General features: G+C 39.2%; 1 protein-coding gene across 18 annotated transcripts in view; it reads left to right on the forward strand.

The window, feature by feature from the left end:
• The window catches only part of R3HDM1 (R3H domain containing 1), an 87695-nt gene that overhangs the window by 49854 nt on the left and 10834 nt on the right, over positions 1–27007 (forward strand). For 8 of the 18 annotated variants that reach the window (XM_055718696.1, XM_055718700.1, XM_055718706.1 and 5 more), the window contains 15 exons: positions 1217–1295; positions 2560–2619; positions 2701–2841; positions 5366–5474; positions 5570–5665; positions 7056–7093; positions 7176–7226; positions 7380–7606; positions 10361–10615; positions 13822–13976; positions 15455–15556; positions 19134–19394; positions 20757–20877; positions 25788–25942; positions 26500–26648. In XM_055718696.1, the coding sequence (XP_055574671.1) occupies positions 1217–1295; positions 2560–2619; positions 2701–2841; positions 5366–5474; positions 5570–5665; positions 7056–7093; positions 7176–7226; positions 7380–7606; positions 10361–10615; positions 13822–13976; positions 15455–15556; positions 19134–19394; positions 20757–20877; positions 25788–25942; positions 26500–26648 (1999 nt within the window). The remainder of the gene's footprint in view (positions 1–1216; positions 1296–2559; positions 2620–2700; positions 2842–5365; positions 5475–5569; positions 5666–7055; positions 7094–7175; positions 7227–7379; positions 7607–10360; positions 10616–13821; positions 13977–15454; positions 15557–19133; positions 19395–20756; positions 20878–25787; positions 25943–26499; positions 26649–27007) is intronic. The other 10 variants (XM_055718709.1, XM_055718710.1, XM_055718712.1 and 7 more) reach the window with 6 other exon arrangements.

Raw genomic sequence — 27007 nt, forward strand, 5'->3', positions numbered from 1 at the left:
TCTTCTTCTTCTTCTTCTTCCTCTCCTCAGAATCAAACGTAACACAAACCATAAATGCTCAAACTTGCTTGGTTTCATTTATACTCCATTGATAACGTATGGGCAGGATTGATAGCATAACAAGCTCTGCAGATAAAGGAACCCACTAGTATTAGGGAACTAGAGATTCCCTGTCCTCAGGTGGACTTTCTCCAGGAGAAAACTAGGTCTCATTTTTGAAGACTGGGCACTTTGGTCACCCAGTTTCCCGCTATGCCAAGAGGCTGCTCTGCTGGCACTGTTGCTTCTAATGAAAAAGCCTGCATAGCTTCTTTCTCCACTGAATCCTACCCTTCTGCGTGCAGTAGTCCTCTCATTGCTAACAGAAGCAGGTTTGCAATGACTGATTTCTGTACTGACTGCAAAAAGACCTGGAACAGCTAGGACCTAGGCATAAGTTTGAGCTGTACCCAACTTGTGACTAGGTTAACATCTAAGTAGTTCTTGGAAGAAGTAGAGTTCCACAAATATTGTTAAAACATTTACAGCTTTGAATTTGAAGACCTGGAACTCTGGAAGGTGCTCATGTAAGGGAAGATTTGGTGTTGAATCATCTCTTATCAGTGACAGATTTTAGAGAAGAAAATGTAACTTTGAATACTTTGTTTTGCTGAAACCAGAAAAGAGGCAGAAGGTTGTGAGACTTCTTTTTGAAAACTTCTGAACGTTATGTTGTGAAAACAAAGCCCAGCAGAATAAGGGTTTTGAATAATACAAAATAACATTTATGAATTAAACTGTTACATTCTGAATTACAGTATTTCTTTGGGCAACATCCAGTAATTCTGTAGATCAGCTTCTGGTCCACTGAAGTGTATACAACAATGCAGTGTAGTGTATTGAGAAAAATTGGAAGGTTGATGGAAATCAGGTGACTCAAGGTGATACACTGCTTCAAAATATTTAGTAATTCGTTGATAGATTGGCAATAGTGTTACTGAAGATTTTGCTTCCATGTTAACCTTGAAGGAGGGGGTTTGGGGGTAATGTTGTTGGGTTTTCTGTTTTGTTTTTTACTTGTGAGTCTTTTCCCTAAAAATGCAAGTGTTTAATTTGGGGAATAACATGCCTAATAGTTACATAGTATTGATCCATACATAGTATGTTCATAACTGGAAAAAAATAGTATTAGTGTCTTTTCAAAGTGTAATTTTGCTCTCTTCCCCCTCACCCTTAGATTCCAGCCAAGAGTATACAGATTCCACTGGTATAGATCTTCATGAATTTTTAGTAAATACATTAAAAAACAATCCCAGGTAAGCAATGGTAATGTCAACTTCCTGGTTTTCTTCTTCTTGTTGCCTGAGGTGTCACACAACCTAGTTGGTTGGGGTTTTTTTTGTTTTGTTTTAAGCTGTACCATATAGCCATAGTTGCAGATACACATCTTCACTCTGCACATCAGAAACCAAATCTACCCTCATTCAAGTCCATCAGTTGTTAGCAATAGAGTTGACATGGTTCTGCTGCTTTGAGGTTTGTGGTATGTTGCTATCTTGTTTGTTCTTTTCCTCCATGAGGTTTCATACTAGGTCTGTGGCTATACATACAAGGCAAGAAATTGATTTGGTGGGATTGTGCTGCTATCACAGAAGTTATTTCACTGCTATTTGTTACTCATTCATATTACAGTTACAATTTCCAATGTGTTAATTTATTGGGATTCCATTTTCTTGGCAAAAAAAATTAAAGTGAGCTATGATAGGAGGCCAATGTTATTTTGTCCTATCAAGTAAAGTCAGAAAGCACAGACCTCTGCTAGGCTCTTATGTTGTTCCTATTTGAAGTCATAAAGTGTCCTAGTGAAAATAAGAAATTGTAGATGAAGGTCTGCTGTGGGTTTACATGCACAGTAACTGGGAAGCTTAGGTTATCTGATGTGTGCAAATTGTGAACTGTGTGACAGTCAATTTCATTAGACGTTAATAATTTATTGGAACTGGCATCAGCGTTAAGACTAATGTTCATTTCTATCACCTTCAGTTTTAGCTCTTCTGTATTCTCTTAATATCTCATAACATTGCAGTGTGTGCCAGCTTTTAACCCCTTGGCTGTTGATATGTTGTAGTAGTGCCTCCTGTTATCAGTACTCTGTCACTCTGTGTCTCAGTGATTCCGTGATGTGCTTCACAATCCAAGGGCCAGTTCAGGCCTCTGCAAATCTCACCCATGCTAACTGACAAGAAACAACCTAGTCACTGCTTTTCCTTCTTCCTGAGATGGTCTTCTCAATGACTGCACTTTCTTTTGAGCCTACTGGGCAGAGATTGCTTGGTGAATCTTTGTATTTCTGATTTCTGAGATGAGAACAGCATGCTTTACTGGGCAGGTTAAGTACAATAGAGCTTAGTGAAAAATTAGTACTTTGTCCTGAAAAAAACCTGCATTTGACACCTGGTAGTCCTGTTTACAGTCTGCCGTCAACCCTTGATCACAGATCTTACCTGTGTATTCTTAAGATGAATACAACTGCAGTTATTGGAGTGTCTCATATGTGAGTTGCTGTGTTTTTATTTTCAGGGACAGAATGATGCTGCTGAAATTAGAACAGGAAATTTTAGATTTCATTGGTAATAATGAGTAAGTACTGTACTCCTATAGGAAAAAAGAATTCAAGAGCGTTCCTGTTTATTAAATCAAGCTACTATTCCTTTCTTCCAGAGTTCCAAGAAAAAAGTTTCCCCCAATGACATCTTACCATAGAATGCTGTTGCACAGGGTAGCTGCTTACTTCGGATTAGAGCACAACGTGGACCAGAGCGGGAAGTCAGTCATAGTAAATAAAACTAGCAATACAAGAATGTAAGTGTAAAAGTCTTGAAAAAACTTTCTGATGCATAAATTTAACACCTGGGATATATTATGCAATGATGCTGCACCTGTAGCAGCAGGGGTCTATCTACTCACGGGGAACCATGCATCAAGGAGACATAGTTGCAAGATCTTTACCATTCATGTTCAGGTGCTGCGTAGTAATGTGATCTGTTTCGTTTTTAAACTCTGGGGGAAAAAGGATGCTACCTGTTAATTAAGAATTCTTGTGGCTTTTCCTGCAGAGGTACATTGCTAACTTTGTTTCTGTGGAATATGAATTTATATCAACTATTTATGTGTTTAAAGAGTTATACCAGTAAAGTGCGCAAAGTACATTATTTGTTTCTTTTGGAAAGCAGAATCAGCTCTTAACTTAGAACAGGGTCATTTCTGATTTGGTGAAGGGAGAGGGCAAGACTTGCACAACTTTGGCTTTTGTAAAATCTACTGTAAAAATCTACTGGGAAAATTCAGGCATTGAAGTCTTTTGTTGGAATGATGTTGCTTACAGATCTCACGTGGCCTTACAAAATAAGCATAGCAGGGAAGACAGACATCTCATCAGTGGAAGTGTCAACAAGGTTAACAAGTCATGGCATGCTACTCTACTGTGAGGGCTGGGGAGCTTTTGGAGAAACCACTAGGCAAATCCATATTACAAAAAAAGTAGCATGGGGGGGCCACGGCAACTCCAAAAGCTATGTGTTGTTTTCATTCGAAGGACCCAGCTTTTCTCTCTGTTCTCTGCACTTGCTCTGTCTCCTCATTCTCTCTTAAAGACAAAGGACTAATACGTTGGTGTATTTATGCCACCTGGTTTCTAGTTTTAACTTAAAAGCATTTACCTTGACACCATTATTTTTTTGAAGTACTCTATGATTTGAACGTGAAAATAGCACCTGCATCCTAATCCCAGTCTCTGTGTACACTCTCCATAGCTTTGGGAGAAAAAAATCTGATTGTCTACCCTAACTTTAGAGTCAGTAGAACCAAAATGACATGCCACGCTGGAAATTTGCTTCAGTAAACAGTTTCTTCCTCAAAAGTTTCTAGAAAAATACAGAGAGCCTTAATATTTGTTAAATACCTTACATATTCCTGTATGTGTTTTTGCTTTGGCTATACATGCTCGATAAACTGACTTGTAAAGCCGTACATTTCGACTCTGTTGCCTTTGCATCTACCAGTCTCTCTAGACTGAAGCTTCACTCTAGCACTTCAAATGTGGAATAAGAACTATTAAAAGATGATTTCTTCTTTTTTATGCATTTTTTTATTCTAGGCTGTATTTAAATAGCTTATGGCCTCTGGAAGCCCCCTATAGGTGTAGTTACTAATTAGCAGGCATTTCATCTAACCTGCAGACATTAAGATTCTTAATGTTTTCAGTATTCTTATTTTAAATCGCTTTGGATATAAAATAAGAATTTAGAAAGAAAACCTTGGAGATCTGCTCCATGTTGAATAAAACCAAACTTACCTTTTCCTCATAGGCAGATTCCCGGCTCCTTCGCCGATCAGTGATGTTACTGACATCAACAACCCAGTGCATACTGGGACGTCTCAGTGGAGTGGGAAGTTGGTGATTGCAGGGCAGTAAATTCAGGGACCTTTAAAAGAAAGAGGTAAGACAGTCTAAAGGTTCTGTGAAATGCCTGCTAATTATGTTTGGGCATCCAGTAACTAATAGTTAGGGTTGGCTGTTTTATAGAGAAAGATCTCCTGACTCTACACAGATGTCCTGGGTAACGAATAAAGAAAGAGAAATAGAGAAGAGTAAAAATATGTTTTGTCTTTTATTAGACAAATATTTCCTGATTGTCTGAGAACTTCTTTTACAATAGTAATATTTTTGTTGTCTTAGGTACTCGGTATCTGTTTTTAATAGCAAGAGTTTGCAAAATATCTCATTTTCTTTCACAAAGTAGATAAAATAGCCAAACAATATATATATATATCTGTTGCTTCATCCTCTCACTGATCTTATGAAGCCCTTGCTTGCCTGCATTGTACTGTTCTTCTCTTGCTTATTTCTACTTAGTTTTGGTTTAGAAGTTCATAAGTTTCAATGCTTTCTCCTCTATCTTCTTATCTTCTGTTTTCCCTTGAAATGAATTCTGGGATATTACAGCTCTAGCAGAAAGCACCTATCTTCACTTCCATGCATGCCCAATATCCATTGCATGGCACCAGTCTGGATTCAAGAGCACTTCTGATTCCCCAATGGCATGTGGTTTGCTTGCCACCTTAATTGGAAATTGAAGCAAAAGCTTTGAAGGAGGAAGAGATTTTAAAAGCAGGTTTGTTATGTCTCAGGAACAGGACTTGTCAGGGCTACACATCATCTTACATTTTTGGTACCTTTTCCATTGCCTGGACAACCAAAGCCTGTCAATTCAGTTAGAGTATTAAGTATATGTAATGTTAATCTTGAGTATATTTCAGTTTGCTCCGCTGTGTGTAAGTTTGTTTACAAAACCATAAATACTTTCTTTCTAACAACTTTCCACAGACCTGACCAAAAGTTTTGTGAGCATATAAAGGATGAGAAGGGTGATGATTTCCAGAAGCGGTACATCCTTAAAAGAGATAACTCTAGTTTAGACAAAGATGACAACCAGGTAAAATATGTATGGGTTATTGCCTTGCACTGGCTGTATTTGACTGTGTATTTATACTTTTTCTGTAGAAGTTGACACTGTATCACTTAATTTAGATGAGAATACGATTAAAAGATGACAGAAGAAGTAAATCCATAGAAGAACGTGAAGAAGAGTATCAGAGAGCTAGAGAAAGAATATTTGCACAAGATGTATGTATCAAAGAAAATCTTTTGGTGTTTTGTATGAATACTTCACACACATATGTGCATCTGTGGTTTTGGTTAAATGATACCTCTTTCTGGGAAACTTTCTGTTTTCTGAAGGCGATTGAGTAGATAAGAATCACTAGTGTGGCCTGAGTGAGTTTTAAACGACACCGAAGTTAATGAGAAATCTTCTGTTTTCTCTGAGCACTACTGCATGAAACTCTAGCAACCTTCAGGAATTATTTTGGTGCATTATCTAGCATTACCTATTTCAATGAATTATTTTGCCCCATACTGAAATTTAATTTAGAGTTTTGATACTGCAGTCATTTCAGTTGTTGCTCAGCACAGCCTATTTAAAACAAACAAAAAAAAGCAAAATGTTGGGGGTTTTTCCTCACTTGTGTCTATGGCTGGTGACAGTAAAACGATTTTGAGTTCCCATATGTGAAATTTCAGTCAGAAATCTGGAAGTCTAGTCTCTTAACTGGAGTTATCAAACAGGGTAACATTGTAAACTATAATTCAATCACAAGTAGTGATTATATTTAATCATTTTGAGTGAAACAATACAAATAGGTCTTCAAAAATATGCATTACTTCTAATAATCCACTTTCTGACACTTATCTGGAGCTCTTACACATCTAAAACCAGGTTCTTGTTCTGAAGAAAGAGTAATGAGCTCTGAGAGGCTAATTTGCTATATCCAGGTATTTTCCCAGAGCGCTTTTTTGTTGTTTTGTTCACCTTAGTTACAAACAAAAAGAACAGACTTTTGAATGTAAAATAACCTTTTCTTTTTGCGTACTCATTTATCGTGTATTTTACCCTGCAGAGCTTTGTACCAAGTGTTGAAAGTCACAGTCAAGGACAACATAATTGACATTAATAATAGCCTTTTTGATTGTATATTTTCTCTGCTTTTTAGTATATGTGTACTTGTACCCAAAGAATTCAGTGTAATTATTGCAGTAGCCAGCGTCATCTTCTGTTTCACACTTTCAAGCGGAAGACAAGGCAACTCAGGTGATGTTAACAGACTTGCGAAGTCACGCATCAGCTGGAAATTACAGGAGGCAGCGAAGGCCCAATGGAGTAATTGTAACTTCAGAAAAACATGGATATAAAAAAAAAATGGTCAGCATTGTAACTGTTCTAATGCTAACTCTTATTTCCTGCAGATGGGCCTTTTTATATTATCTTCTTTTTCCCATAACATGGAAATTATCCACCAAAGAGGTTAAGTTTTCAGGCAGCTTAATATAAGGAGGGTGCTGTAAAAGTCCGTGTATAGCACAAAAGACTCCAAATTGCAGCATGTTTTGTTACTGCACTGTAGTTGGGGGTTCTAGATGCCATTCATATTAATTTCTACACTTCTTTGCCCCTCAGTCCCTGTGTTCCCAAGAGAATTATTTCACTGATAAAAGGTAAGAAAATTTGCAGTTTAATTCTGTTTCATTTTTCTATTTTCTTAATAAATATTAAGCTATCTTATTAAAATGTCAACAGAATCCAGGAGGAAGAAACTAATAGTACACAACAAAGACGACAGATACTTAGGTATTTGATGCTTTCTTTAAAAAAAAAATAAAATCCCAAAGTATTCTGCATGCATTTCACCTTTTCTTTTCTTTCTTTTTTTTTTTCTTTTTTTTTCTTTTCCCTTATTTTGCAATTGATGCTTGTGCTAAAAGTTTAGTTTATAACTTACAGAATCAATAAGGAAACATCAGGGAGATCAGCCAACAGCCATCAGAGCAGTACTGAGAATGAGCTGAAGTATTGTGAACCCCGTCCCTGGAGCAGCACCGACTCTGATAGCTCCATCCGCAATCTGAAGCCAGCTGTAACGAAAGCCAGCAGCTTCAGTGGGATATCAGTTCTGACAAGAGGAGATAGTTCTGGAAGCAGCAAAAGCACAGGCAGGCTGTCTAAGACAGGTATAATAAAATCTGTACGAATACATAGTTACATAGCAGTGAAATAACTGGTGGTTTGATACTTGATGCGTGTTGCAGATGTGTACGTATGTAGAGGCTTCCGTCCCGTAGGTGCTCCGTGTATACAACTCCCGCTGGATACAGTGGGTGCTGCTTATACAGAACGACTACAGCCCTAACCCTGTAGTGCCTAACTGCCTTGGAGAGCAAGAGCTCAGGTAACAAATGAGATGAAGACTTTTCACTTTGGAAGTAGAATTTTAAAGCCCGTTAAAGATGGTGTTAAGCTAAATGCATTTTATCTCATACGAAGGATTTGAAACTGGTTATCAACAGAAGTACTTTATATGAAATACAAATTTAGAGTTCAACTCCTTAGTTTCAGCATGGCAAAGCCGCGTTGTGCAGTCTTGGGAAACTGTGCGCTGCTGTCCTACTAGCTGGGGAAAAGCAGCACTATGGGTTGTTAGTTATATTTATTGTGATATCTTTCAGTGCCAATGTTAAATCTAAAGGAATACGGCTAAAAAGCTTACATCATTTTTAGATTGCTGAAAAATCAGATCACTGGAACTAAGCGTACTGTTTAATTGTAAGATTCTTAAATGTTGGGGGAAAATGCTCATTTTGTAAGAGTCTGGGTTTCAAAGATGTGTTAACTTGTGATTAATTTCAAAACAAAATCTCCGAAAATATGGATATAAATCTTCTGTGGGTCAAAAATGAAATTTAGTAAATATTTGTATTCCAAATGCCAGTGTAATTTGACCCTATAGGTGTAATCATGGTTGTGAGGAATTTTGAGGCTTGTAATACACGGATGGGTTACAGATGCACTACTTCAGAATTTGAAGTAGAACTGTAAAAAAAACCAATATTATTGCTTGCTTGTATTATGCTTGGCTTTGATCATATTTATACAACGTCTGTCTCATGAGGACCTGTTTAAATTTTTTGCTTTCCCTTAAACCACCACTACCTTATAGGTATATCACCACACTTCTTTATCTTAATGCGGTAAAACAGTTACAAGTTCTGTTTTCCTTTGTATACTTGTATAAAAAAATACATTCCAAGGTACTTCTGCATGTGCTGTAAAATGATGCCCTCACATTGAGTTATTTCATTTAGCAATGTAGTAATACTATGTGGCACAGCTTGAAAAGAAACTACAACCTGACAATAGTGTATATGTAAAATACGTTCTTACAAACCTGTTTTCTAAATTGTAAGAACAGAAATGGATTCTTAAAATTTTTCTGGAAACTTTATTTTGGCATCCTGAGAGTTAACATTCAACGTTCAGAATTGCCTGTTTGATGGTTGTTGCTTCACTGCAGTTACAGGTTGTGGTGATTTTGCTGCATGTGTTGAAACTTGGTTTTGTTTGTTCGTTTTGATTGAGGATGTAATTGGCTTTAATTATGATGGCTTCAGTCTAATTTCTCTACATAATCTAGAAGTGGATACACTTGTAAACAAATCTAATCAAAGTAAATCTGGTCAGGTGAAGATGGTTTTACAGAGCTGGGGATATGCTTTTTTGCCCAGTTTACAATTAATAGCTTTGTATTCACTTCATCTAGCAACAAAAAAAAGGTTAATAGCCATCCACAAATGCTTCAAGCTGTACTGTCTTTTCATACGTAAAAGTAAAAGGGTTACAATTAAAAATTTTTATGAAGGGCTGCAAAGTAACAGTAGATAAATTCCATCGCAGCCCTTTTTGAGTCTTGCTTTCTCTTCTAGATTGTATAGAGGCTGCTAATGAAGAGTTCTTAAACAACTATATTCTGTTTCCAAGTACTGCAAGTATCATAGCAAAGACTTAATAAAAAGTGTGATGAACTGTCTACCTAAAGATCTAGGTATACAGTGATCTAGGAACAGTGCAGTTCTACAGACCTCTTCATGTTGGACTTTTGGAATATTGCTTTTAGCTGCATGCATTGGCTTTCAGAACGCTCAGGGTCTGGTTCTCCACTGCCTTGCAATGTCTGTAGTCGCTCATATCTGTAAAATGATTATAGCTTTCAATCAGCTATTTTATACTCACTTTGAATCGTTGCATAAAACTAGGCTAAAGCTACCATATTACTTTAATGTTTTCCAGCTATATTCTTGATTTTGGTCTGAAAATTGTCAGAGGAAGAAAAAAATAGTTTGAGGTTTATTAGTATTCTGCCGTTTATCCAGCAGGTGAGTCAGAGAAGATCTCTGACATCTAGTAGCAAAAAGAAAATGGTCGTTGCTTGCATGCAGGCTGTCTAAAGAGCATGTGAATTTAGCTAGCATACCTGAAGGGCCGCTGCAGCAGCATTACCCTGTGGCCGGCACGTACGCTGTAGTTGTAGGCTGTGTATGTGTGTTCATCGCTTCAGCGTATCCAGTTGGTACATATGTGCGTGCATCATTTTGGAGTAAGTGACCAGTCGCTTACATGAATTGCAGATGGACTGAAGGTTAGCACATGTGCATATGTACGGGCATGTATTTTTTTGTCCAGAAAATCAGAGCTAGATATGAAAGCCTCACTTGACAGTGCAAAGCAGTGCTGAATTGACCCTTGGTTCACAGAAGAAATCTTGTAACGGTATTCCAGGGGACTGGAAGGGGGAGTTCATTGAAAAGGCCACTGTTTAATAATGTACTTAACGCTGAGCTTTAAGGGTAAGCATTTACAAGTATATATTTTACGTGAGCATGATGTTTCTGTCTCTAGGTAAAAACAATTTCTCATTACTCCTTTCCTAGGTTCAGAGTCTTCTAGTAGTGTAGGGTCATCCACGGGTTCTCTTTCTCACACCCAGCAGCCTCTTCCAGTGCCAGCTCTAAGCCAGCCTTCTCATGGCACACCCGCCGTCTATCCAACTGTCAGCACTAGTAACTCTCTTTCCTTTGATGGTGGCATAAGCGGGCAAGTGGCACCTACTAGCACTAGCTTCTTTTTGCTTCCCTTGGAAGCGGCAGGCATACCGCCTGGCAGTATTCTGATCAACCCTCAAACAGGTTGGTACACGCTTGTGGATGTTTTTGTTACAATTAAGAACTTGGAGAAAAATGCACGAGTGTTTACATAAGACTGAATGTCAGTATTGTTCTTTTTTTTTCTTTTTTTTTTTTTTGTGGTTGTGTTTGTTCAGTGCTCTTAATTTAAAAAGAAAGCATGACTCTAGGATCAAAGGAATAAGTAAACTCACTTGATTCTCTCTAGTAAAGTTTTAACTTACATGTGAAATTTTAATGAGTGACTTGCGCAAAATATGAAAACGCTATGATTTATTATCCAGAACACAGAGTAACTTTGTTTTGGCTTTGTCTGGGAGGGGGCAAAGTCTTTCACAGTGCTACTATGAAACAGTTTCAGTGAGGGGACAGAGCCTGAAGGAGTATTTATATTGGCTTGAAAGAGTTTATCATCCTTCGTTTTGTTTGTTACATGTCTTTATGCTTGTGACGCTGACTTAATGCAAGCGAAAGAAATAAGTATGAGATTACATGGTATTTCTAAACTTCTGTCAGTTTAAAACAGAATTAAATAAATATTGGTGTAATTGGCCAAAACTGGTATTTTTAATAAGCAGTAGGAAATTGATAGTTCGTAATGTAGACACAAGTAGGTGTGCAACTACTTGTCTGGATTAAATGACTAGTTAGTGTTCTCTGGGGAAAATTTTACTTCATTGTAGACATAAAGAAATCCTGAAAGTTTTAATTTGCCTTTTATTTATTTATTGACCATATTCTTTCAAAAATTATTATATACTTAGTTTAAAGATTTGTTTTCCTTCTATAAAAAAATACTTTGGGATATATTTCCCAGCATTCGGTAGGTGGACTTTGTTGTTTGAATATAACTGCATTTGATGCTTTAAACTAAATTTTTCTCGATTGGGGTTGTTAAAATGATCAGTTACTATTTCTTTTCTGTAACTAAAAAGTTTAACATTGAAAGAGGTAAATTTCTTTTCCTTTATCTAAATTGGTTGCTGTTGTATACAAAATTTTGAGATTTTTTTAAATTAATGATTCTGCATTTTAAGATTTCTCTTAAATGCCTTTACTGTATACATGAATAGTTGAAGCCAGTCTTGCTAAAAAGTTCATTACAAATACTAGCTATAGCATCTAATTTTCATAGATAGCCATTGCATTTGGAAGAGGATGCGTTTGCCATCTTAGATCTAGGTTCTGGACAACAGAACTATTACCTTAGGTTTTGTAGTTCTAAAGTGTTCGTTGTGCATCTTACACGTGGTTTTTCCATTGTGTGTGGTGACCATCTGAAGACAAATATGAGAACAAGTTTTGCTAGAAGAGTAAGTGGGTTCAGGGTTTGTGTAGACTAGAGAGATTACTTTGTACTCTGTATTAAATATCAGGAATGTTGGCTGTCATTTTTCATATTACGAGTTTATAGCATGACCACGCTTAAAATCTTTAGTGTTACTGTACAGCAAAACAGATGTTGCAGGCACTGAAACAATACCATCAGCTTGACAGTAATTTCATGTAAAACATGATAAGAGTTTTCTCATTTCAAAAATAGTGGGTTTTGAGTCATCTTCATTTCAGTTAAGTGCTTGTCAGTATTTTGCATGTGGTTAGTTTCACTTTCTTCCTCCTGTACTGTTGGTCATTTTCCCTGTTACATTGATGGGACTTCCACATAGCAACAGGGAAGGGCAGAGAAACAAATGGCGTTTGTGGAAGTTTTTCATCGGAAAGCATCTTGTCCTTGCACTTCCCTTAGAAAAAGCAGCAGGATTGTAGACTTAACTCTGACATTAATTAAAATTAGCCTGATCTTCAAATTGTGATCCTGTCTACATTTTATCCATTTTCAATGTATTTAAACCAGTCATTAACAGTCTTTCATAACAAAATTTTTAATGTCCGATGAGTGTCTAATGGAAGACAAAGTACACTTCCAGAGTAAGGAATATCCAGGTTCTGATAAACTTCTGACTTAGAATGTACTCAAATCATTATAGTCTATAATTGTTCATCTGGCTTTATTGTTCCAAATGACAGTCAAGAGTTCATAAAAACATAGAGTAGTTCCTCAGCATTTCTTGACAGAGCATCCTCATGACCTTAGGTCAACAGAGTCATTCTTATCATTAGCTGCAGACAGTAATTTGGAAAAGACAGTTCTTACTCAGCCACTAAACAGAAACAATTAAGCTCCTGTGATTGCCAGAAAACGGTAGAAGGAAATGAGAAAATCTGATTCCCTATTTATATGGACATTCCCAATTCTTGAGCATTAAAGAGAAATCTGTTAAGCTGAATTGAATATAGCTTGATCACCTGCAGTCTTGCTGTAGTTTATTTTTGCAAGTCTGTTCATGCTTCCTGCCTGTACCTTGCATTGATTGCCTCAGTCCGTCCTTCAGTAACTTTTACGGTTTTCTGTTGGCCAGTTGCATTTAAATTGATGGGACGAAGAAGCCTGAAGGAGCATTGGTCTGCTTTGACAGGACCCTGGCTAGGGTGCAGAGGCTTTAGTCTTAGTTTATACCTTTCTGGAAAGAATCTTGGACAAGAAAATATTTATAGCATAGGAGAGAAAAATTTACATTGGTATTTGGACCTTAATGATTGGAACAAGCCAATGCAAGACACTTTTCATTAAGTAGCTAGACGCAAGTCCTTATTAGCTGATCTGTTGTTCCTTTGATTCATTTTGCTTTTTCCCCAACCCAGGCACCAGAATTTTGTTTATAATTTACGTAGTTTTTAAAGTATTTGCATTTAAGCTCTGCTGTGTTCTGATTGGTGTTCAAACTGATTAAAGGAGATTCATGTAATTGCCTTTTTAAAAGTCCTTGAAATAGTTTTTTTAGTAGGGTTTTCCTTTTATTATGCCTGCCCTTTTCAATCCCCTTAATTAAAAATGAGTTTTCAAGACAAGCAGGGTACAGTAAATATTTGTGTTCGCTAATTAGAGTGGGGTATCTTTGTTTGCCTTAAATGTTGTGGGGTTTAACTGCATGTAGTTTGTCAAATAAGGCTTGTTTAGTCATTGCCATTATAAATGTAGTTGTGGGGGTTTGGCATGAATGTTACTTTAAACAGTATGACTTTCACTTATTTTCAAATGTTATTTTATCACGTTGCCTACTGTAAATACATGTGTCTTAATTTTCTGCAGGCTTAGATGATGCAGCTGGTTGTCATGTGGCTGTGTTTGTTCTCTTTCGACTTTCCAGGTCAGCCATTCCTTAACCCAGATGGCACTCCAGTTGTGTACAACCCTCCTATGCCTCAGCAACCTGTTAGGACCCAAGTGCCTGGACCTCCTCAACAGCCACCTCTTCCCACGCCACCTCAGCAACAGCCAGCAGCTAATCACATCCTCTCACAGGTGCACATGTCAAACACATGATGCTTGTATTGATGACTTGATACTGCCAGACTGCTGTCTGGTAGCAAGGGAGCAGTAGGTTTGTTCTCTTGAAACGTATGTGAAGAAGTAATAGATGTGGGTAACGACTTTTTCTCCCACACTTCTCAGAACTACCAGTTCTGCTACTAACTGAATGGGGTAGGCAGCTTTTTCTTAAAAAATATAAAGATATCTTACTGTGAAAATGTTATGGTATCAAGAACATATCATGCTTAGAAAACATACCTATACTCTGGGAAAAAGATTCTGCTTTCATCAGTAGTCACACTGGTGTGGTTTCCCCTGGCATTAACAGTAATGCAGTCAACAGTCTAGGAAGGGAGTTAGTCCAACAAAAATCTTTGTTTTCTTGTCTTAAGATTTTCTTGTTTAAGCCAGATGAGTTCTTGGGCTGTACTGCACAAGCATTAGTCATGGCACAAAAGAGGTAGCTTAGGACTGGTAGGCTGGGAACGCATCTTTAGCAGCACTTTGGCTTACTCTACTCGCAAAACTGCATGCTGGAGTACAGGCTGTATTTTATCCTCTTGTACAGGAGTAATTCAGTAAAATAAGCCAGATTCAAGATGACCTCAGCCCTTGAAGAAGAAGAAAAGAAAAGAAAAGAGTGTGTATGGTCAGGAGAAGGGAGAATGCTGCCTCTTTTCACAGCAGCTATTTCAGGCACCAAGCTACTGGCTGTAGTCTCCTGTGGTATTTTTAAATTGTTCTCAAATTTTATCAAAAACTTACTCATAGAACTTCATCTAAATCTTTATCTTTATTCATTGTTCCATGTTTAAATCTTTTGTTCAGGATACCTGCATATAAGCCACAGTAGAGATGGTTTGTTTTGAAAAAGGCTCATTTGTGCTCCTCGTCCCTATTTAGCTTATGGAAATGTGTATGTGGTGTTTGCAGTTTTCTTCACAAAATCTTCAGTGATTGCCTTCTGAGTGGATACTGGAGTTGAACCTGCCCAAAATATTATCAGCAATGATGGCTTTCTGACGTTCGAATAACCACCATCCAGGGAAAATATTTTAGTATTGTTGAATAATTGATGGTCGTATGTTTGAATCTGTGGTTAGTAAATTCATGCTGTCTTTAGATGCTTTGAAACAACTTGTATTTAGAATGCACGTGTAGTTTTTATTTTATAATTAAAAAAAAAAATCTGTAAAAGAAACAGGAAATGTTAAATAGAAGCAATTTGGCTGACGTACAGCTAATAATATATATAACAAATAAAGCAAATCTATTTCTGCTAGGAGACAGAGATATTGAAAATTGCTTCTGCTTTAATTCTGTGCAGTCTTGAGCTTAAAAAAAAGGTATCCGTTCCCTCTTTTGGTAATGGAGCATAGCTGCTTTTTTCTATTGCAAAAGACTTTGACTTTGGTTTCACTTCCCTTACTCTGATGTTAACCATGTTTATAAACCTGTTATTTCTTTAGCCTATGCGGCCTCTGCAGCCTTCTTCCCAGCCTGTTCAGTACTCTGCAGTCTCTTATCCACCCCCGCTCCTGCCAGTCTCCTCTACACAGCAATATTCTGTGGTATTATATCTTCTGTTCATCTCTTCCTTGCATGGGTTAATCTTTAGTGGATGCTGACCTTTGCTTGGTTGTTTGTAAGTGGTGTGTGATACCAGTGTAATGACTGGCTAGCTTTTCAGTCAAGGTAATATATTAGCTGAGTGGGGGAAAATAGCTCCTGAGATTTTAATGTGATTATTTCAAGTTTAGCAGAAACATATATGATTAGGACTATATATATCTCTATATTTAGATATCAATATTTCCCATTGTAAAGGAACAGCTTTAAAATGCTATTCTTCTGTTAGCCAGTCATACCTTTTTATGTGTCTGGATTAATTTTTTCCATCCTTTCCTGTTTCTTTGTCTGCTGCTGAACCCTAATACATTTTGAGAGGTAGGCTGTTCTGGTTTTTTGAGGTTACCTTTTTCTAGCCTCTTTGCCAGAACGCTCCCACTTCACTAGCATCCCTTGTTTAATAAATAGAAGCTGGAAATGAAATACCTTAGTCTCTTGTGTTTAAAAAAACCCAACCAAACAAAAAAAACCCAAACCCTGAACAAATTGAAACCGAAACCGAATAAAGGAGAAGAGTTATCCAAGGCAGAATCTGAACTAGAGCCCAGCTTAAAAACTGAGGCTTCCAACTCCCCAGCTGCTCTCATACTCTAATGAATACAAGTTTATCTTGGATTTGTGTGGCACGTTTTGGTAGTGGAGAAGCTGTGTTGGGTGGCTTCTGCAAGACGAGACCAGGAGCTAACCCCATGTCAGACAGAGCCAATTTCAGGCAGCTGCAAGAGTGACCCTGTGCTGCCCAAAGCTGAGTGGGTCATCACTGCTGGTGGCATCTCTGTGATAATACGTTTGAGAAAGGCTTTAAAAAAAAAAAATGCTGTGCAGCAGCTGTGTAGGGGAGGGGAGTGAGAAACAGCTATGCAGACACCAAGATCAGAAGGAGGAAAGGGAGGAGGTGCTGCAGCCTGTGGAGAAGACCATTGTGAAGCAGGTTCTCCCCTGCCAGCCCACAGAGGACCATGGCAGAGCAGGTATCTGCCCTGCAGCCCGTGTAGCATCCCATACCAGAGCAGACAGATGCCCTGAAGGAAGACATGGCCTGTGGAGGGCAGGAGCAGGCTCCTGGCAGGGCCCGTGGCCCCGCGGGGAGAGGAGCCCAGGCTGGAGCAGGTTTGCTGGCAGGGCTTGTGCCCCATGGGAGGGACCCACAGTGGAGCAGCTCGTGGAGAACTGCAGCACATGGGAAAGACCCACCTGGAAAGGGCTGTAGCCTGTGGGGGAGGCCCGCGCTGGAGTAGGGGAAGAGTGTGAGGAGGAGGGAGCAGCAGAGATGAAGTGTTGTGATCACAGCCTCCGCTGCCCATCCCCTGGGACAGTCAGAGGAGGAGGTGAAAGAGTTTGGAGTGAAGTTGAGCGCAGGGAGGTTGGGGGAAGCTGATTTTAGTTTTGGTTTTATTTCTCACTAGCCTACTCTGTTATTAATTAGCAATAAATTAGTCTTCCCCGAGTTGGGTAGTTTTTGCCTGTGATGGTAATTGGTGAGCAATCTGCCTGTCCTTTTCTTGACCCATGAGGTTTTCATATTTTCTCCTCCTGTATTGCTAAGGATGGGGGGGTGATAGAGCAGCTTGATGGGCACCTAGGGGCAAGCTAAGGCAAACCCACACAGTGTACAAAATAGCTACTTTAGTACATATTCAGAGTTTTTATTTTGTTACTGCTTTCAACATTAATCAGAAATATCTTCTAATAATACAGATTTATCTGAATTCAGTAGTCTGTGTATAATTAAAAGTATATTGTAACTGTTATACGTACTTCAGGTATACAATTCGAAAAGGGAGTTGCACTTCATGGAGAGTGTTTTGTTATTAGCGATGTTGTTTCTCATGTTACTTTAGAGTTTGCATACGTGTGGACTGCAGTCAGTGTAACTTACCTCATTAGTAATGAAAGGAGGATGGTTAATTAACCAGTGTGAGCTTCCTATGTGAGTTTAGCATATGACTAAAGCGCTAGTTCAGGTGTCTCATGCCATGATTCGCTATTGTTGGGCATATGGTTGTTAGAGCAGAGAATGAAACTCCTTCCAGGCTTATAATAATTTCAAAGCATTTCACCTTGAGGAAATGGGTTCAAATACTAAGTGTGCCAGCAGTGTCAGAAATGTATTCCTGCCGACTGTAACGTCAGTAACACAGTGAAAAGGATTGATGGTCTGGGTTCGTAATCTAAATGCACCAACACATCTGAGCTGGTACAGGAAAGTCTGCTTTGGCCGTTTATCGGTGACACCACGTTTCAATGGTTAATCATGCTTGTCCTATACACGGCACTGCAGGACAAACTGACTAGCCCAGAATTTACTCATATTGGTGGTATCACAGAAATAAGTGTGTATTGCTTGGGCTTACCCTTTGGACGTTTTAGAGGTAGTATTAATTCAGAATTAAATATCGGTATCTCTTCTCTAAACCAGGTGTTATGAAAAGCAGAATGTAAAATCCAATGTAGAAAAGCATTATAGTTGTGTGAATAGGCGTCACTAAAGAATGCGATGCCAAAGGCAAAGTTAATTGACCTAACAAAAATAGGGCTTTTTAAGTGGCAAAATTATACTAAATATTTGCAGTGGTAATGAAGATTATCTTCAGCCTGGGAACTCTAAAATTTCATCATAAGATGTGAACGTAGCTAATCAGTAAAAGATGAAGCTTGCAATTTTTCTTGATTAACTCCTGTCATCTTCAGGATGATCTAAGAGACTATCAAGTGGTCTTAAAATATTTCTAATGTTCCTCTATGTTTGGAGAGTCCACTTCTGAAGTCTTAACCAAGATTTCCTGTTTAGCAAAAAAATACAATATTAGTGATCGCTTCTAATTTCCAGGATGTCGATAATTCGATGCTGATTTGCTTGTAAAAAAAATAAAATAAAAAATGTGGAGCTTGGGGTTACGGTAATAGAAGTTTCAAATTTCACAGGAGTCCTACAGCGCTCAGTGCAATCAGTATCATACTTTCAGATGTTAATACAATACAGATAGTAGGTAACCACTAGAATACATTTCTTGCAGCTGTTACTTAAATTAATCCTTGCATGTAGTATAATACCAAGTTAGAGGAATGTACCTTATTGCTCAGGATTAGAGCCTCATTAACTTAAGCTCTTAAAACCAAAAATGAATTTAGTAATACTAATGCCTTCTGCTATTTTAACGGGTGCTAGATGTTTTCACTCAAGCTTTGGAGCCCAATCTGGAAATGTTAGTGACACAAATTCTGACTATTTTTGACAATTGAATTCTTACAATAAGTAGAGGCAGATGTAATCCAAAAATATTTGCAGTGAAACAAGTGAAGTCTCTGAATGTGGATGTCCTCTCCTGCTGTCAGCCCTGAAAGATAACTTAACTGCTGCGTTCCATCTTGTGCTTTCCTGTTATTCTGTGGCTGATGTTGCTAATGCAGAGTAACTGGAGATATGCGTATCTGAAAGTGACTGAGATATCTGGCTGGTTTATTCTTGAATGTACATTTTTTCATGTCATTTTTCCTTTTTTTTTTTAACTATTACAGCAAGACAACCTAGGATCACAATTTAGCCATATGAGTCTTGCCCGCCAGCCACCCGCTGACCCAGCTGAACCGCATACCGCTATGTTCCAGTCCACGGTAGTGCTCCAGCCCCCGCAGCAGCCTGGTTATATCATTGCAGCTGCTCCACCTCCACCACCCGCGGGCCAACCGGTTTCTGCTCCAGGCTACTCGACATCCAGCCACCCTGTTAACCAGCAAGTACTCCAGCAGCAGGGATACATGCAGCAACCTGTGCCACAGGTACAATGGCTCCATTTGTGTCCTCCCAAAAGCTATACGTAAAACCTCCTCATACTGCTGTATTAATGAGTAAAATGTATTATATGGTGTGGGGCTCCCTGTGAAGTTGCAGCTGTGCCCGTTTATTCTGCGGTTGGTTTTTTTTCTGGCTTGCATGCTTTGAAATCTATTACTTCAGTTTACTTGAGGAGCAATAATTACCCAGGTTTTCCTATTTACCTGTAGCTGGTAACACTCATGTTCTGCATAGTTTTCTATTTTTTTTTGGTGGAGATTGAAAATTTTTATTTCTACAGTGACAGTAGTAGTCAACTGTTAAAGAGGGAATGTATGTAGTGTAAGTATTTTTTTTAATTGTTAAACTATTTAACATTATCATAGAATCATTTAGGCTCAAAAAGACCTTTGAGATTATCAAGTCCAACCATTAACCTAGGACTGCCAGGCCCACCTTATCGCTAAGCACCGCATCTTTAAACACTTCCAGGGATGGGATTCCACCGCCTCCCCGGGCAGCCTGTCCCCGGGCTTGACCACCCTTTCGGGGAAGAAACTTTCCCCAGTCTCCAACCTCAGCCTCCCCTGGGGCAACCCGAGGCCGGTCCCCCCTGCCCTGTGGCTCGTTCCCTGGGAGAAGAGCCCGACCCCCCCTGCCCACAGCCCCTGCCGGGCAGTCGAGGGGGCGATAAGGTCTCCCCTCAGCCTCCCCCTCTCCGGGCCAACCCCCCCGGCTCCCCCAGCCGCTCCTCACCAGCCTCGTGCCCCAGCCCCTTCCCCAGCCCCCTGCCCGGCTCTGGGCACGCTCCAGCCCCCCACGTCCCCCCTGCGCTGAGGGGCCCGCACCTGGCACAGGGGCCGAGGGGCGGCCGCGCCGGGGCCCAGCGCCGGGGCCATACTCCGCTGCACTCGGCGCCGCTCCTTGGGCTCAGCCGTCCGGCCGGTCTCGTACCCGACACAGAATGCACCCGCCCCAGCCACGGCAGCCGGTTCCTCCGGGAGATGCTGCGGGAGACCCTGGCAAAGGCTTTACGAAGGCCCAGGCACAGCCCCCAGCCCCTCCCGCGCCCGCTGCGGGACTCTCCCTGTCACAGGAGGAGATCGGGGTCCCCGGCAGGACCTGCCTTCCATAACCCCGCGCCGGCTGGGCCGGATCCCCCGTGCCGCGGGATGGCACTCGGGGGGCTCTGCCCCGGCACCTGCCCCGGCACCGAGGTCAGGCTGACAGGCCTGCAGCTCCCTGGATTAGTTGCACCTCTTATAAATTTTCCATCTTTCTTTTATCGTGTCATTGGTTTTGTATTCAGGTGTCTGCCTGCTGTGTAAATTTGCAGGTAGTGAATATCTTTAATTGTTCATTTTTAGATGCCAGCTTGTTATTGTACCCCCAATCAGTATCCACACTCCAGTCAACAATATCGACCTGTTTCTGTCCATTACAACACGCAGCAAAACCAACCGCTGGCACAGCCCGGACAGCAGACAGGTTTGTTGAACCCTTTCAGCATTTCATTAGAACACCTCGTGTGCATTTTCTCCTGGTATTGCTTTTTAAACTTATTTTGCTGTAAAATGTCAAATAAGGTAGAAATTCAGATATGGGATGTGAACTGTAACTAACTGAAGGTGGGAAAATTTGAGTCAGTTGCTCATGAAACTTGAGATTTGAGCCATTGCTATGGGTGGCTCGTGCTGTAATTTTACTTACAGGATAACGTATATATAATTATTAGTTGGGGTTTGTTTAGTTTAGAAATGTGTAATTTAAAAAACTTGCAAATTTGTTACTTTTTAGTCCCTTGCAAAGTAAGATGAATTAGTACTTTTAAATGAAGTAACATTGCAAAGATGTACCTTAACTGAAAGTTCTAACCAGAAGACACTCATTTTAGATGTTGTGGCATGAAAAGAGTCTTATGCAGAAGATACTGGCGATACTGTTTTGATTTCTCTTTCTGTCCAATGATGAAAAATATCTGGGTATTGAATAAATATATAATGAGACAAGTGGTTAGAGCTAGTTTTCTGCTCCTCCTATTTTTAGTAAAGACTTTGCAACTGTTTCTGAGTTACAGCTTGATAACATTCATGGAAAGGTATTTGTCTTCTTTCTTTCCTGTTGTCTTTTTTGTCCTCATAAACTGTAACTGTAGCTACTATTATTCTGATAATCTGTACTTTAAAATATTGTTACAACTTTTTCATTAAGATGTGTATTCCTGAAACAAATTTACTCCTGAGTAGTATCTTGACTCTCACCGTCAGAAGTTTCAGAAGTAACTGGTGATGTTTGGAGGGAGATATCCTTAAAAATCAGGCTTTTATACCATGTTTTAGTTGAATACATTAGACTTGATATCCTTTTGAGTTTCCGTCAGGAAGAAGGGGGTTTTAATTCCTCTTCCCACCCTACTATTGTTGCTCTACAGAAACAGGCTGAAAGATCAGCTTTTACAAATACTAACTGGATTTCTTTATAGCTGTTCTGTGCAGTAGCCTGTAAGAGGGATGGCTGCCTCTTCTGCACTTCTAGGAATTGCTCCAATAGCAGCAACACTTGGAAGTTGTTATGCAGGGTTCAGTTCACAAATTCACATGGGATTATTCCATTGCAGAGTCATCAGGATGTGATGCCCACTTATGGTAGGGTTGTCAGATCACTTTAAAATACTGTTAGTACCTTCAGAGGTGAAAGTATATTGACATTTCTTCAAAGGAAACCAAATTACTGGCTTTTGCAACTTGTTTTGTCCGCTGCTGTTGAAGATGTGTTATCCAACTGTATTACACAACCTGCTTTCCTTCCTCAGAATTGTTAATGCCTAGACCACTTAATAGCAAAAAGCTGAGGCTCCACTGGGGTGAGTTCCCCGTTTACGGGGACACCCTATGTGAATAGCACACAAATTCAGTTGCAGAGAGCCCAGTGTATGTATGTAGCTAAACAAAACTATCTGAATTTGAAAGCATGGGGTGACGGTGCGTCAGCACCAAGATGCAGAGGGAGGCATCTGTTGCTATTAGGTAAGTAAGTTTTTCTTGTATGTTTTTAGCTTTTTACGTTTTAACTGAATTTCACTGCCTGTAATGCAGACAGAGTGAAAAGCATCAGCAGCTGAAATCTCCCTCTATGTCCTAGAAGAAATAAAATAAGCAAGCTGTGCAGACAGCTACTTTACTGCTTCCATAACGTACCTTGTACCTGTAACCCTGCCGTCAAGGGATCGCTTGTCAGGAGTGAAGGGGGGTCTAGCCAATAATTCCATTCAATCCAGTTTGGTTACATGGCGTTTACTAGCACTGATGGCAGAGAGGAGTATTTCAATAGCAACTGCATAATCCGTGTTTAAGTCAAAATCTCTGAGTTGCTCCCTAGCCATACCTACCATACCAGGCTCTCATGTACAGGCAAATGTGAGGCTGCGTTCTAGAGACGGAAGGTTCCACGTCATGTTTTCTGTTCTGTAAACTGCTCATGAGATGGTGTGTTTTGGAATTAATCTCTCTTGTAGATTTATTTGAAACCATAAGTATTTTAATTAAGTTGACACAAAGCCACATCCAAAATGGTTGATGCTTGTTACAGTGGCTGGTTTTGAGACAAAAGGCAGCGTGTTACTTGGCTGATATAGCAATGTGTCTGGTCGAAAATGAGAATTAACAAATCTTGTATGACATAAAAGCCGTGGGTTTTATTCATCTTATAAAGTGGTTGCTAACTATGAAATAACTTTCCAAACAGAAATTTAGATAAAAGTTGACAGCTTCTGAGAGCGTGACAACTGAGGCCACTTTTGGTTTAATGTTACGGAGTGGCCTGACTTTACTTATGAGCTGTTGGATTCGGGGCCGTAACACTGTCTGAGAGGTTTACATTTCTCACAGTGAACCGGTCTCTTTTTCAGCTGCTTCCTGGCTTCCTTCTTAAAGGGGTTTCAGGTGACATATGGGGGGGGGGGGCTCACTTTATAAAAAATGCTTTGGTTGCCCAAAAGATCTTGGGAGAAGAAAAGTCTCCGTTAAAAAAAAAAAAAGGCATTTCCCATTGCTATGATAATGTGGGCCTAATTACCGTGAGGCCTAACTACAGGTTGATTAAAAATGTTATCTGAACCACAGTTCCTGTAGGAACATCAGCTGAAGTTCAGCTAGCTTCTGCTTTGCAGTGGCCAGTGTTAAAACCATTACTACTATTATATTGCTGTAGTTGTAATAGTAGTAATTAAGCTAGACTCATAGCTTATTAACCAAGTGATTGTCCTTGCTTTTCTGTTCTGGAATGAAGGCTTTCTGGCTCTTAATGTGTAACTCAGAAGATGTATTTCTATATGCTGTAAGTTAACTTATATTAACAGTGATTTCTTTTTAATTATGTAAATAGAAGCACGCTTTTTTTAATCTGCTGTTCCAGGGTATTGCTGTGTAATGAGGCAATCTGCTGTGGCAGGTGTGGGGTTTCTGCTGAGCGCTGCATTTCTGTCACACCACTCTATGCAGAGGTGAAATTGTGAGGCTAAAAATAGAGCATTCTTTGGAACGCTGTGGGGAGCCTTCTTGGCAGTCAATTTATATTGTTCCAGTTCTCTCTGCTTGCAAAATTGATCATGTCTGTCTCTGGAAGTGCCAGAAAAAGCTGAAAAATATTAACAGCTACATTGCGGTTTCTGGGAAATGAGGGGTTTAGATTACGGAGGTATTGATTGGATCTGTCGTATACCGCGACTTCATATTCTGCTGCTTTTTCGGGGCCGTAGATCATTTTGTAACAAAGTACATTTAAGCATTTTGTTTATTGCAGACATGAGATGGATATTTGTGCACAGTTCAAACTTAAGACTTATTACTAATCCTAATTCAAGCGTGCCTTGTTCTGAAGTTGTGTCTAGTACTCTCAAAATATTTAGTGCCGTGAGTTTCTAATGAATAGCTCTTGGTTTTAACAAAGTGAACCTTCTTCCCTTTAATTTTCTGAGGCAATATTAGATTATATTGACAGTCTTTTTTAGCCTTCATTGTCGCAATTTCTATAGAGACAGCCAGCTGAGACGGTTAATTCACAATGTTCATTGTACCCTGTATGTATGTAATCAATGAGCATTGGGGGGGTTGTTGACAAAAAAACGTGTTTTGTGTTAACCGAGTTATTGTCAAAATAGACCATACAAATTTTCTAAACACAGCTTTAAAAAAATCTGAGGTTTTGCAGCTGTGTTTGCTTTATTATAAATTCCATAGCAAGGTAGGGAACGTGGGGAATGTTCAGGGTCAGTAGAATGTGAATGTGTTCAAGATAAATACAGACTCTTTTTGCCATCAGTGCATCTTGACAAGCCCAGTTTTGTTATTCTGGAGCGATAACTGGCTTTGTCTCAGAAATACTGATAGTTATGGGGTTTTGCTGATGTGGTAAGTAGTGTGTACCTGTATAAGAGAATATGACAAAAAGAAATTCATTTGTGTTCTGCATGTGTTTTGATAATGGTAGCAGTTACCTACTATATGCTTTTTAATGAAAACCCAAACGCCCAAAAAAACAGGAGTTAAGATTGGACCTAATAAATGCACAGGCTCCCTGTTTGGCCCTCATGCTCGGTTGGTTGGTTTTGGGGGGGGGGTGGGGGGGTGTTTCTTTTGTGGATTGGGGATTTTTTAACCTTTTTTGAGCCTTTTGGGAAAGGTAGCAGAGGATACCAGTTTAAGCAATAATAAATTGTTGTAGAAGCACTATAGAGGGGTAAATAAGAAAACCCTTCTTTCCCCGCCCCCAAGATAACTTTGAATATAAAATGTCTTCCCCAATATACAAACGTGGGGTTTACCTGAAAGTTTTTTCTGGTTCCCAGTTGTTATTAGCATTACAGATTTCAATAGAAATTGCCCTTTTTAAAAAAATCTGCACACATGCCTTACACTAATTTTCTGGAAGTGTGATTCAGTTTTGAGTTAGTCAAGATGCTGTCAACCAGGGCACCTGAGGTACTAGTAGAATTTGGCATAACTGGAATTTCAAAATTTAAGTAACTAGAATGGCCTTGTTCATAATAATAGACAGTTAATTGGTTTTGATATTATCTAGCATGCTTTTCAAATGCTTTCGGCTTTCATCTGTCAAATCAAGGTGTTAATGCATGTAGCTTACTTAAGAGTGTAAATAAATATTGCAAGCATGTGAGAGCAGCATTGCAAATGGTATGTGTAGTATTTCATGCTGGATCCAAGGGAATAAATCTGTTAATTTTAATGTTGGCTTCTTTTTGTATGCATGATAAGTTCAACTTTTATGAAGTTACCAGATTAAAAAGCCATTGGAAAATGCTGCACATACGTTTTCACATAGGCAGCTGTGTATAAAATAAGCTCATTATTTCAAAATAAGATTTAAATGTATAATTTCAGGTTACCAGATTTTGCCTAACCAGCAGCAAAACTACCAGGGTTTAGTTGGAGTTCAGCAGTCTCAGAATCAAAATCTAGTCAGTGGCCAACACAACAACGTTGGGAATCAAATTCAAGGTGTGATTGTTCCATATCCTTCAGTGCCATCTTACCAGGTGGGTAACTTCTCAATCGCTCTAAGGTGTGGGTGATTTTATTTATTTATTTTTCAGTGCATTGCTTTGTAAATGGCAGAAAGCTGCAAGCAGGTGCCAAAGGTGGCTTTGGGGAGAGAAATTAACAAACAAAAACCCCACAATTGAAGTGAGAAGAAAATCTGTCAGAAGTGTACAAGTTCTAGTCCTGTTGAGAGCCAAGGGCTGTGTTAGTTGTGATTGAGAGGATAGGGAAGAAAAAGTTTGTAAGATTTCCCTCCTTACCACCGCACTTTCTGTTGCAGAGAAAATCTTTATTAATTGATGGAGCCCTTTGGAACCAACATTTACATTTTGGAGGAAGAAGATTTTTTTTTTTTTTTTTTTTTTTTTTTTAAGTAAAGCATTGTTATTTCAACTACTGTTATTACTAGTCTTCTAGATTTAAGAGAACTCCAGTGGATCTTTCAGTTTCTGTTGTGTTGGGGTTTTTAAATTGTATATAAACTAGTTGATGGTCAAGAGGCAGAAGGAAATATTGTCTGCAGAAGAAAAGGTTAATGTGTTCTCAATTGTAGGTTTCGGTGCCTCAAGGTTCCCAAGCAGTGCCCCAGCAGACATATCAACAACCTGTTATAATTTCCAGTCAGTCAAATCAAGGATTGCCCGCAACAGGAATGCCAATTTACTACAGTGTCATTCCATCAGGTCAACAGAATAATTTAAGGTGAGTATCACTGAGTTACTTGGTTTCTCAGCCAGCAGGCTTAATTGCCTTGTAATAACTGACAGGACCTGCTATAGTACTGCATATATTAAAATGTATTTTGAAGGCAGACTTGCAGACACTTTATTATCTATTTACTTTTGTTCTTATGGAATTCACTAAAACAACTAGTATTGCTTTAATTGGGACATACTTGTTAGACTGGAAAACATTCTTTCCTTATCTCTTTCAGCGCTGCTTTACTAGTTTCACATCTTGAGTTTTCTGCACTCCTTTTTCTTACATGTGAAGCACCAGTATGTTCAGTAGCTGTGCCTTTTTGCAGTAACGTTTAAGATGATGATCCATATTCACTGGTT

Source organism: Falco cherrug, chromosome 8, assembly GCF_023634085.1.
Source record: "Falco cherrug isolate bFalChe1 chromosome 8, bFalChe1.pri, whole genome shotgun sequence".
Lineage (NCBI taxonomy): Eukaryota > Metazoa > Chordata > Aves > Falconiformes > Falconidae > Falco > Falco cherrug.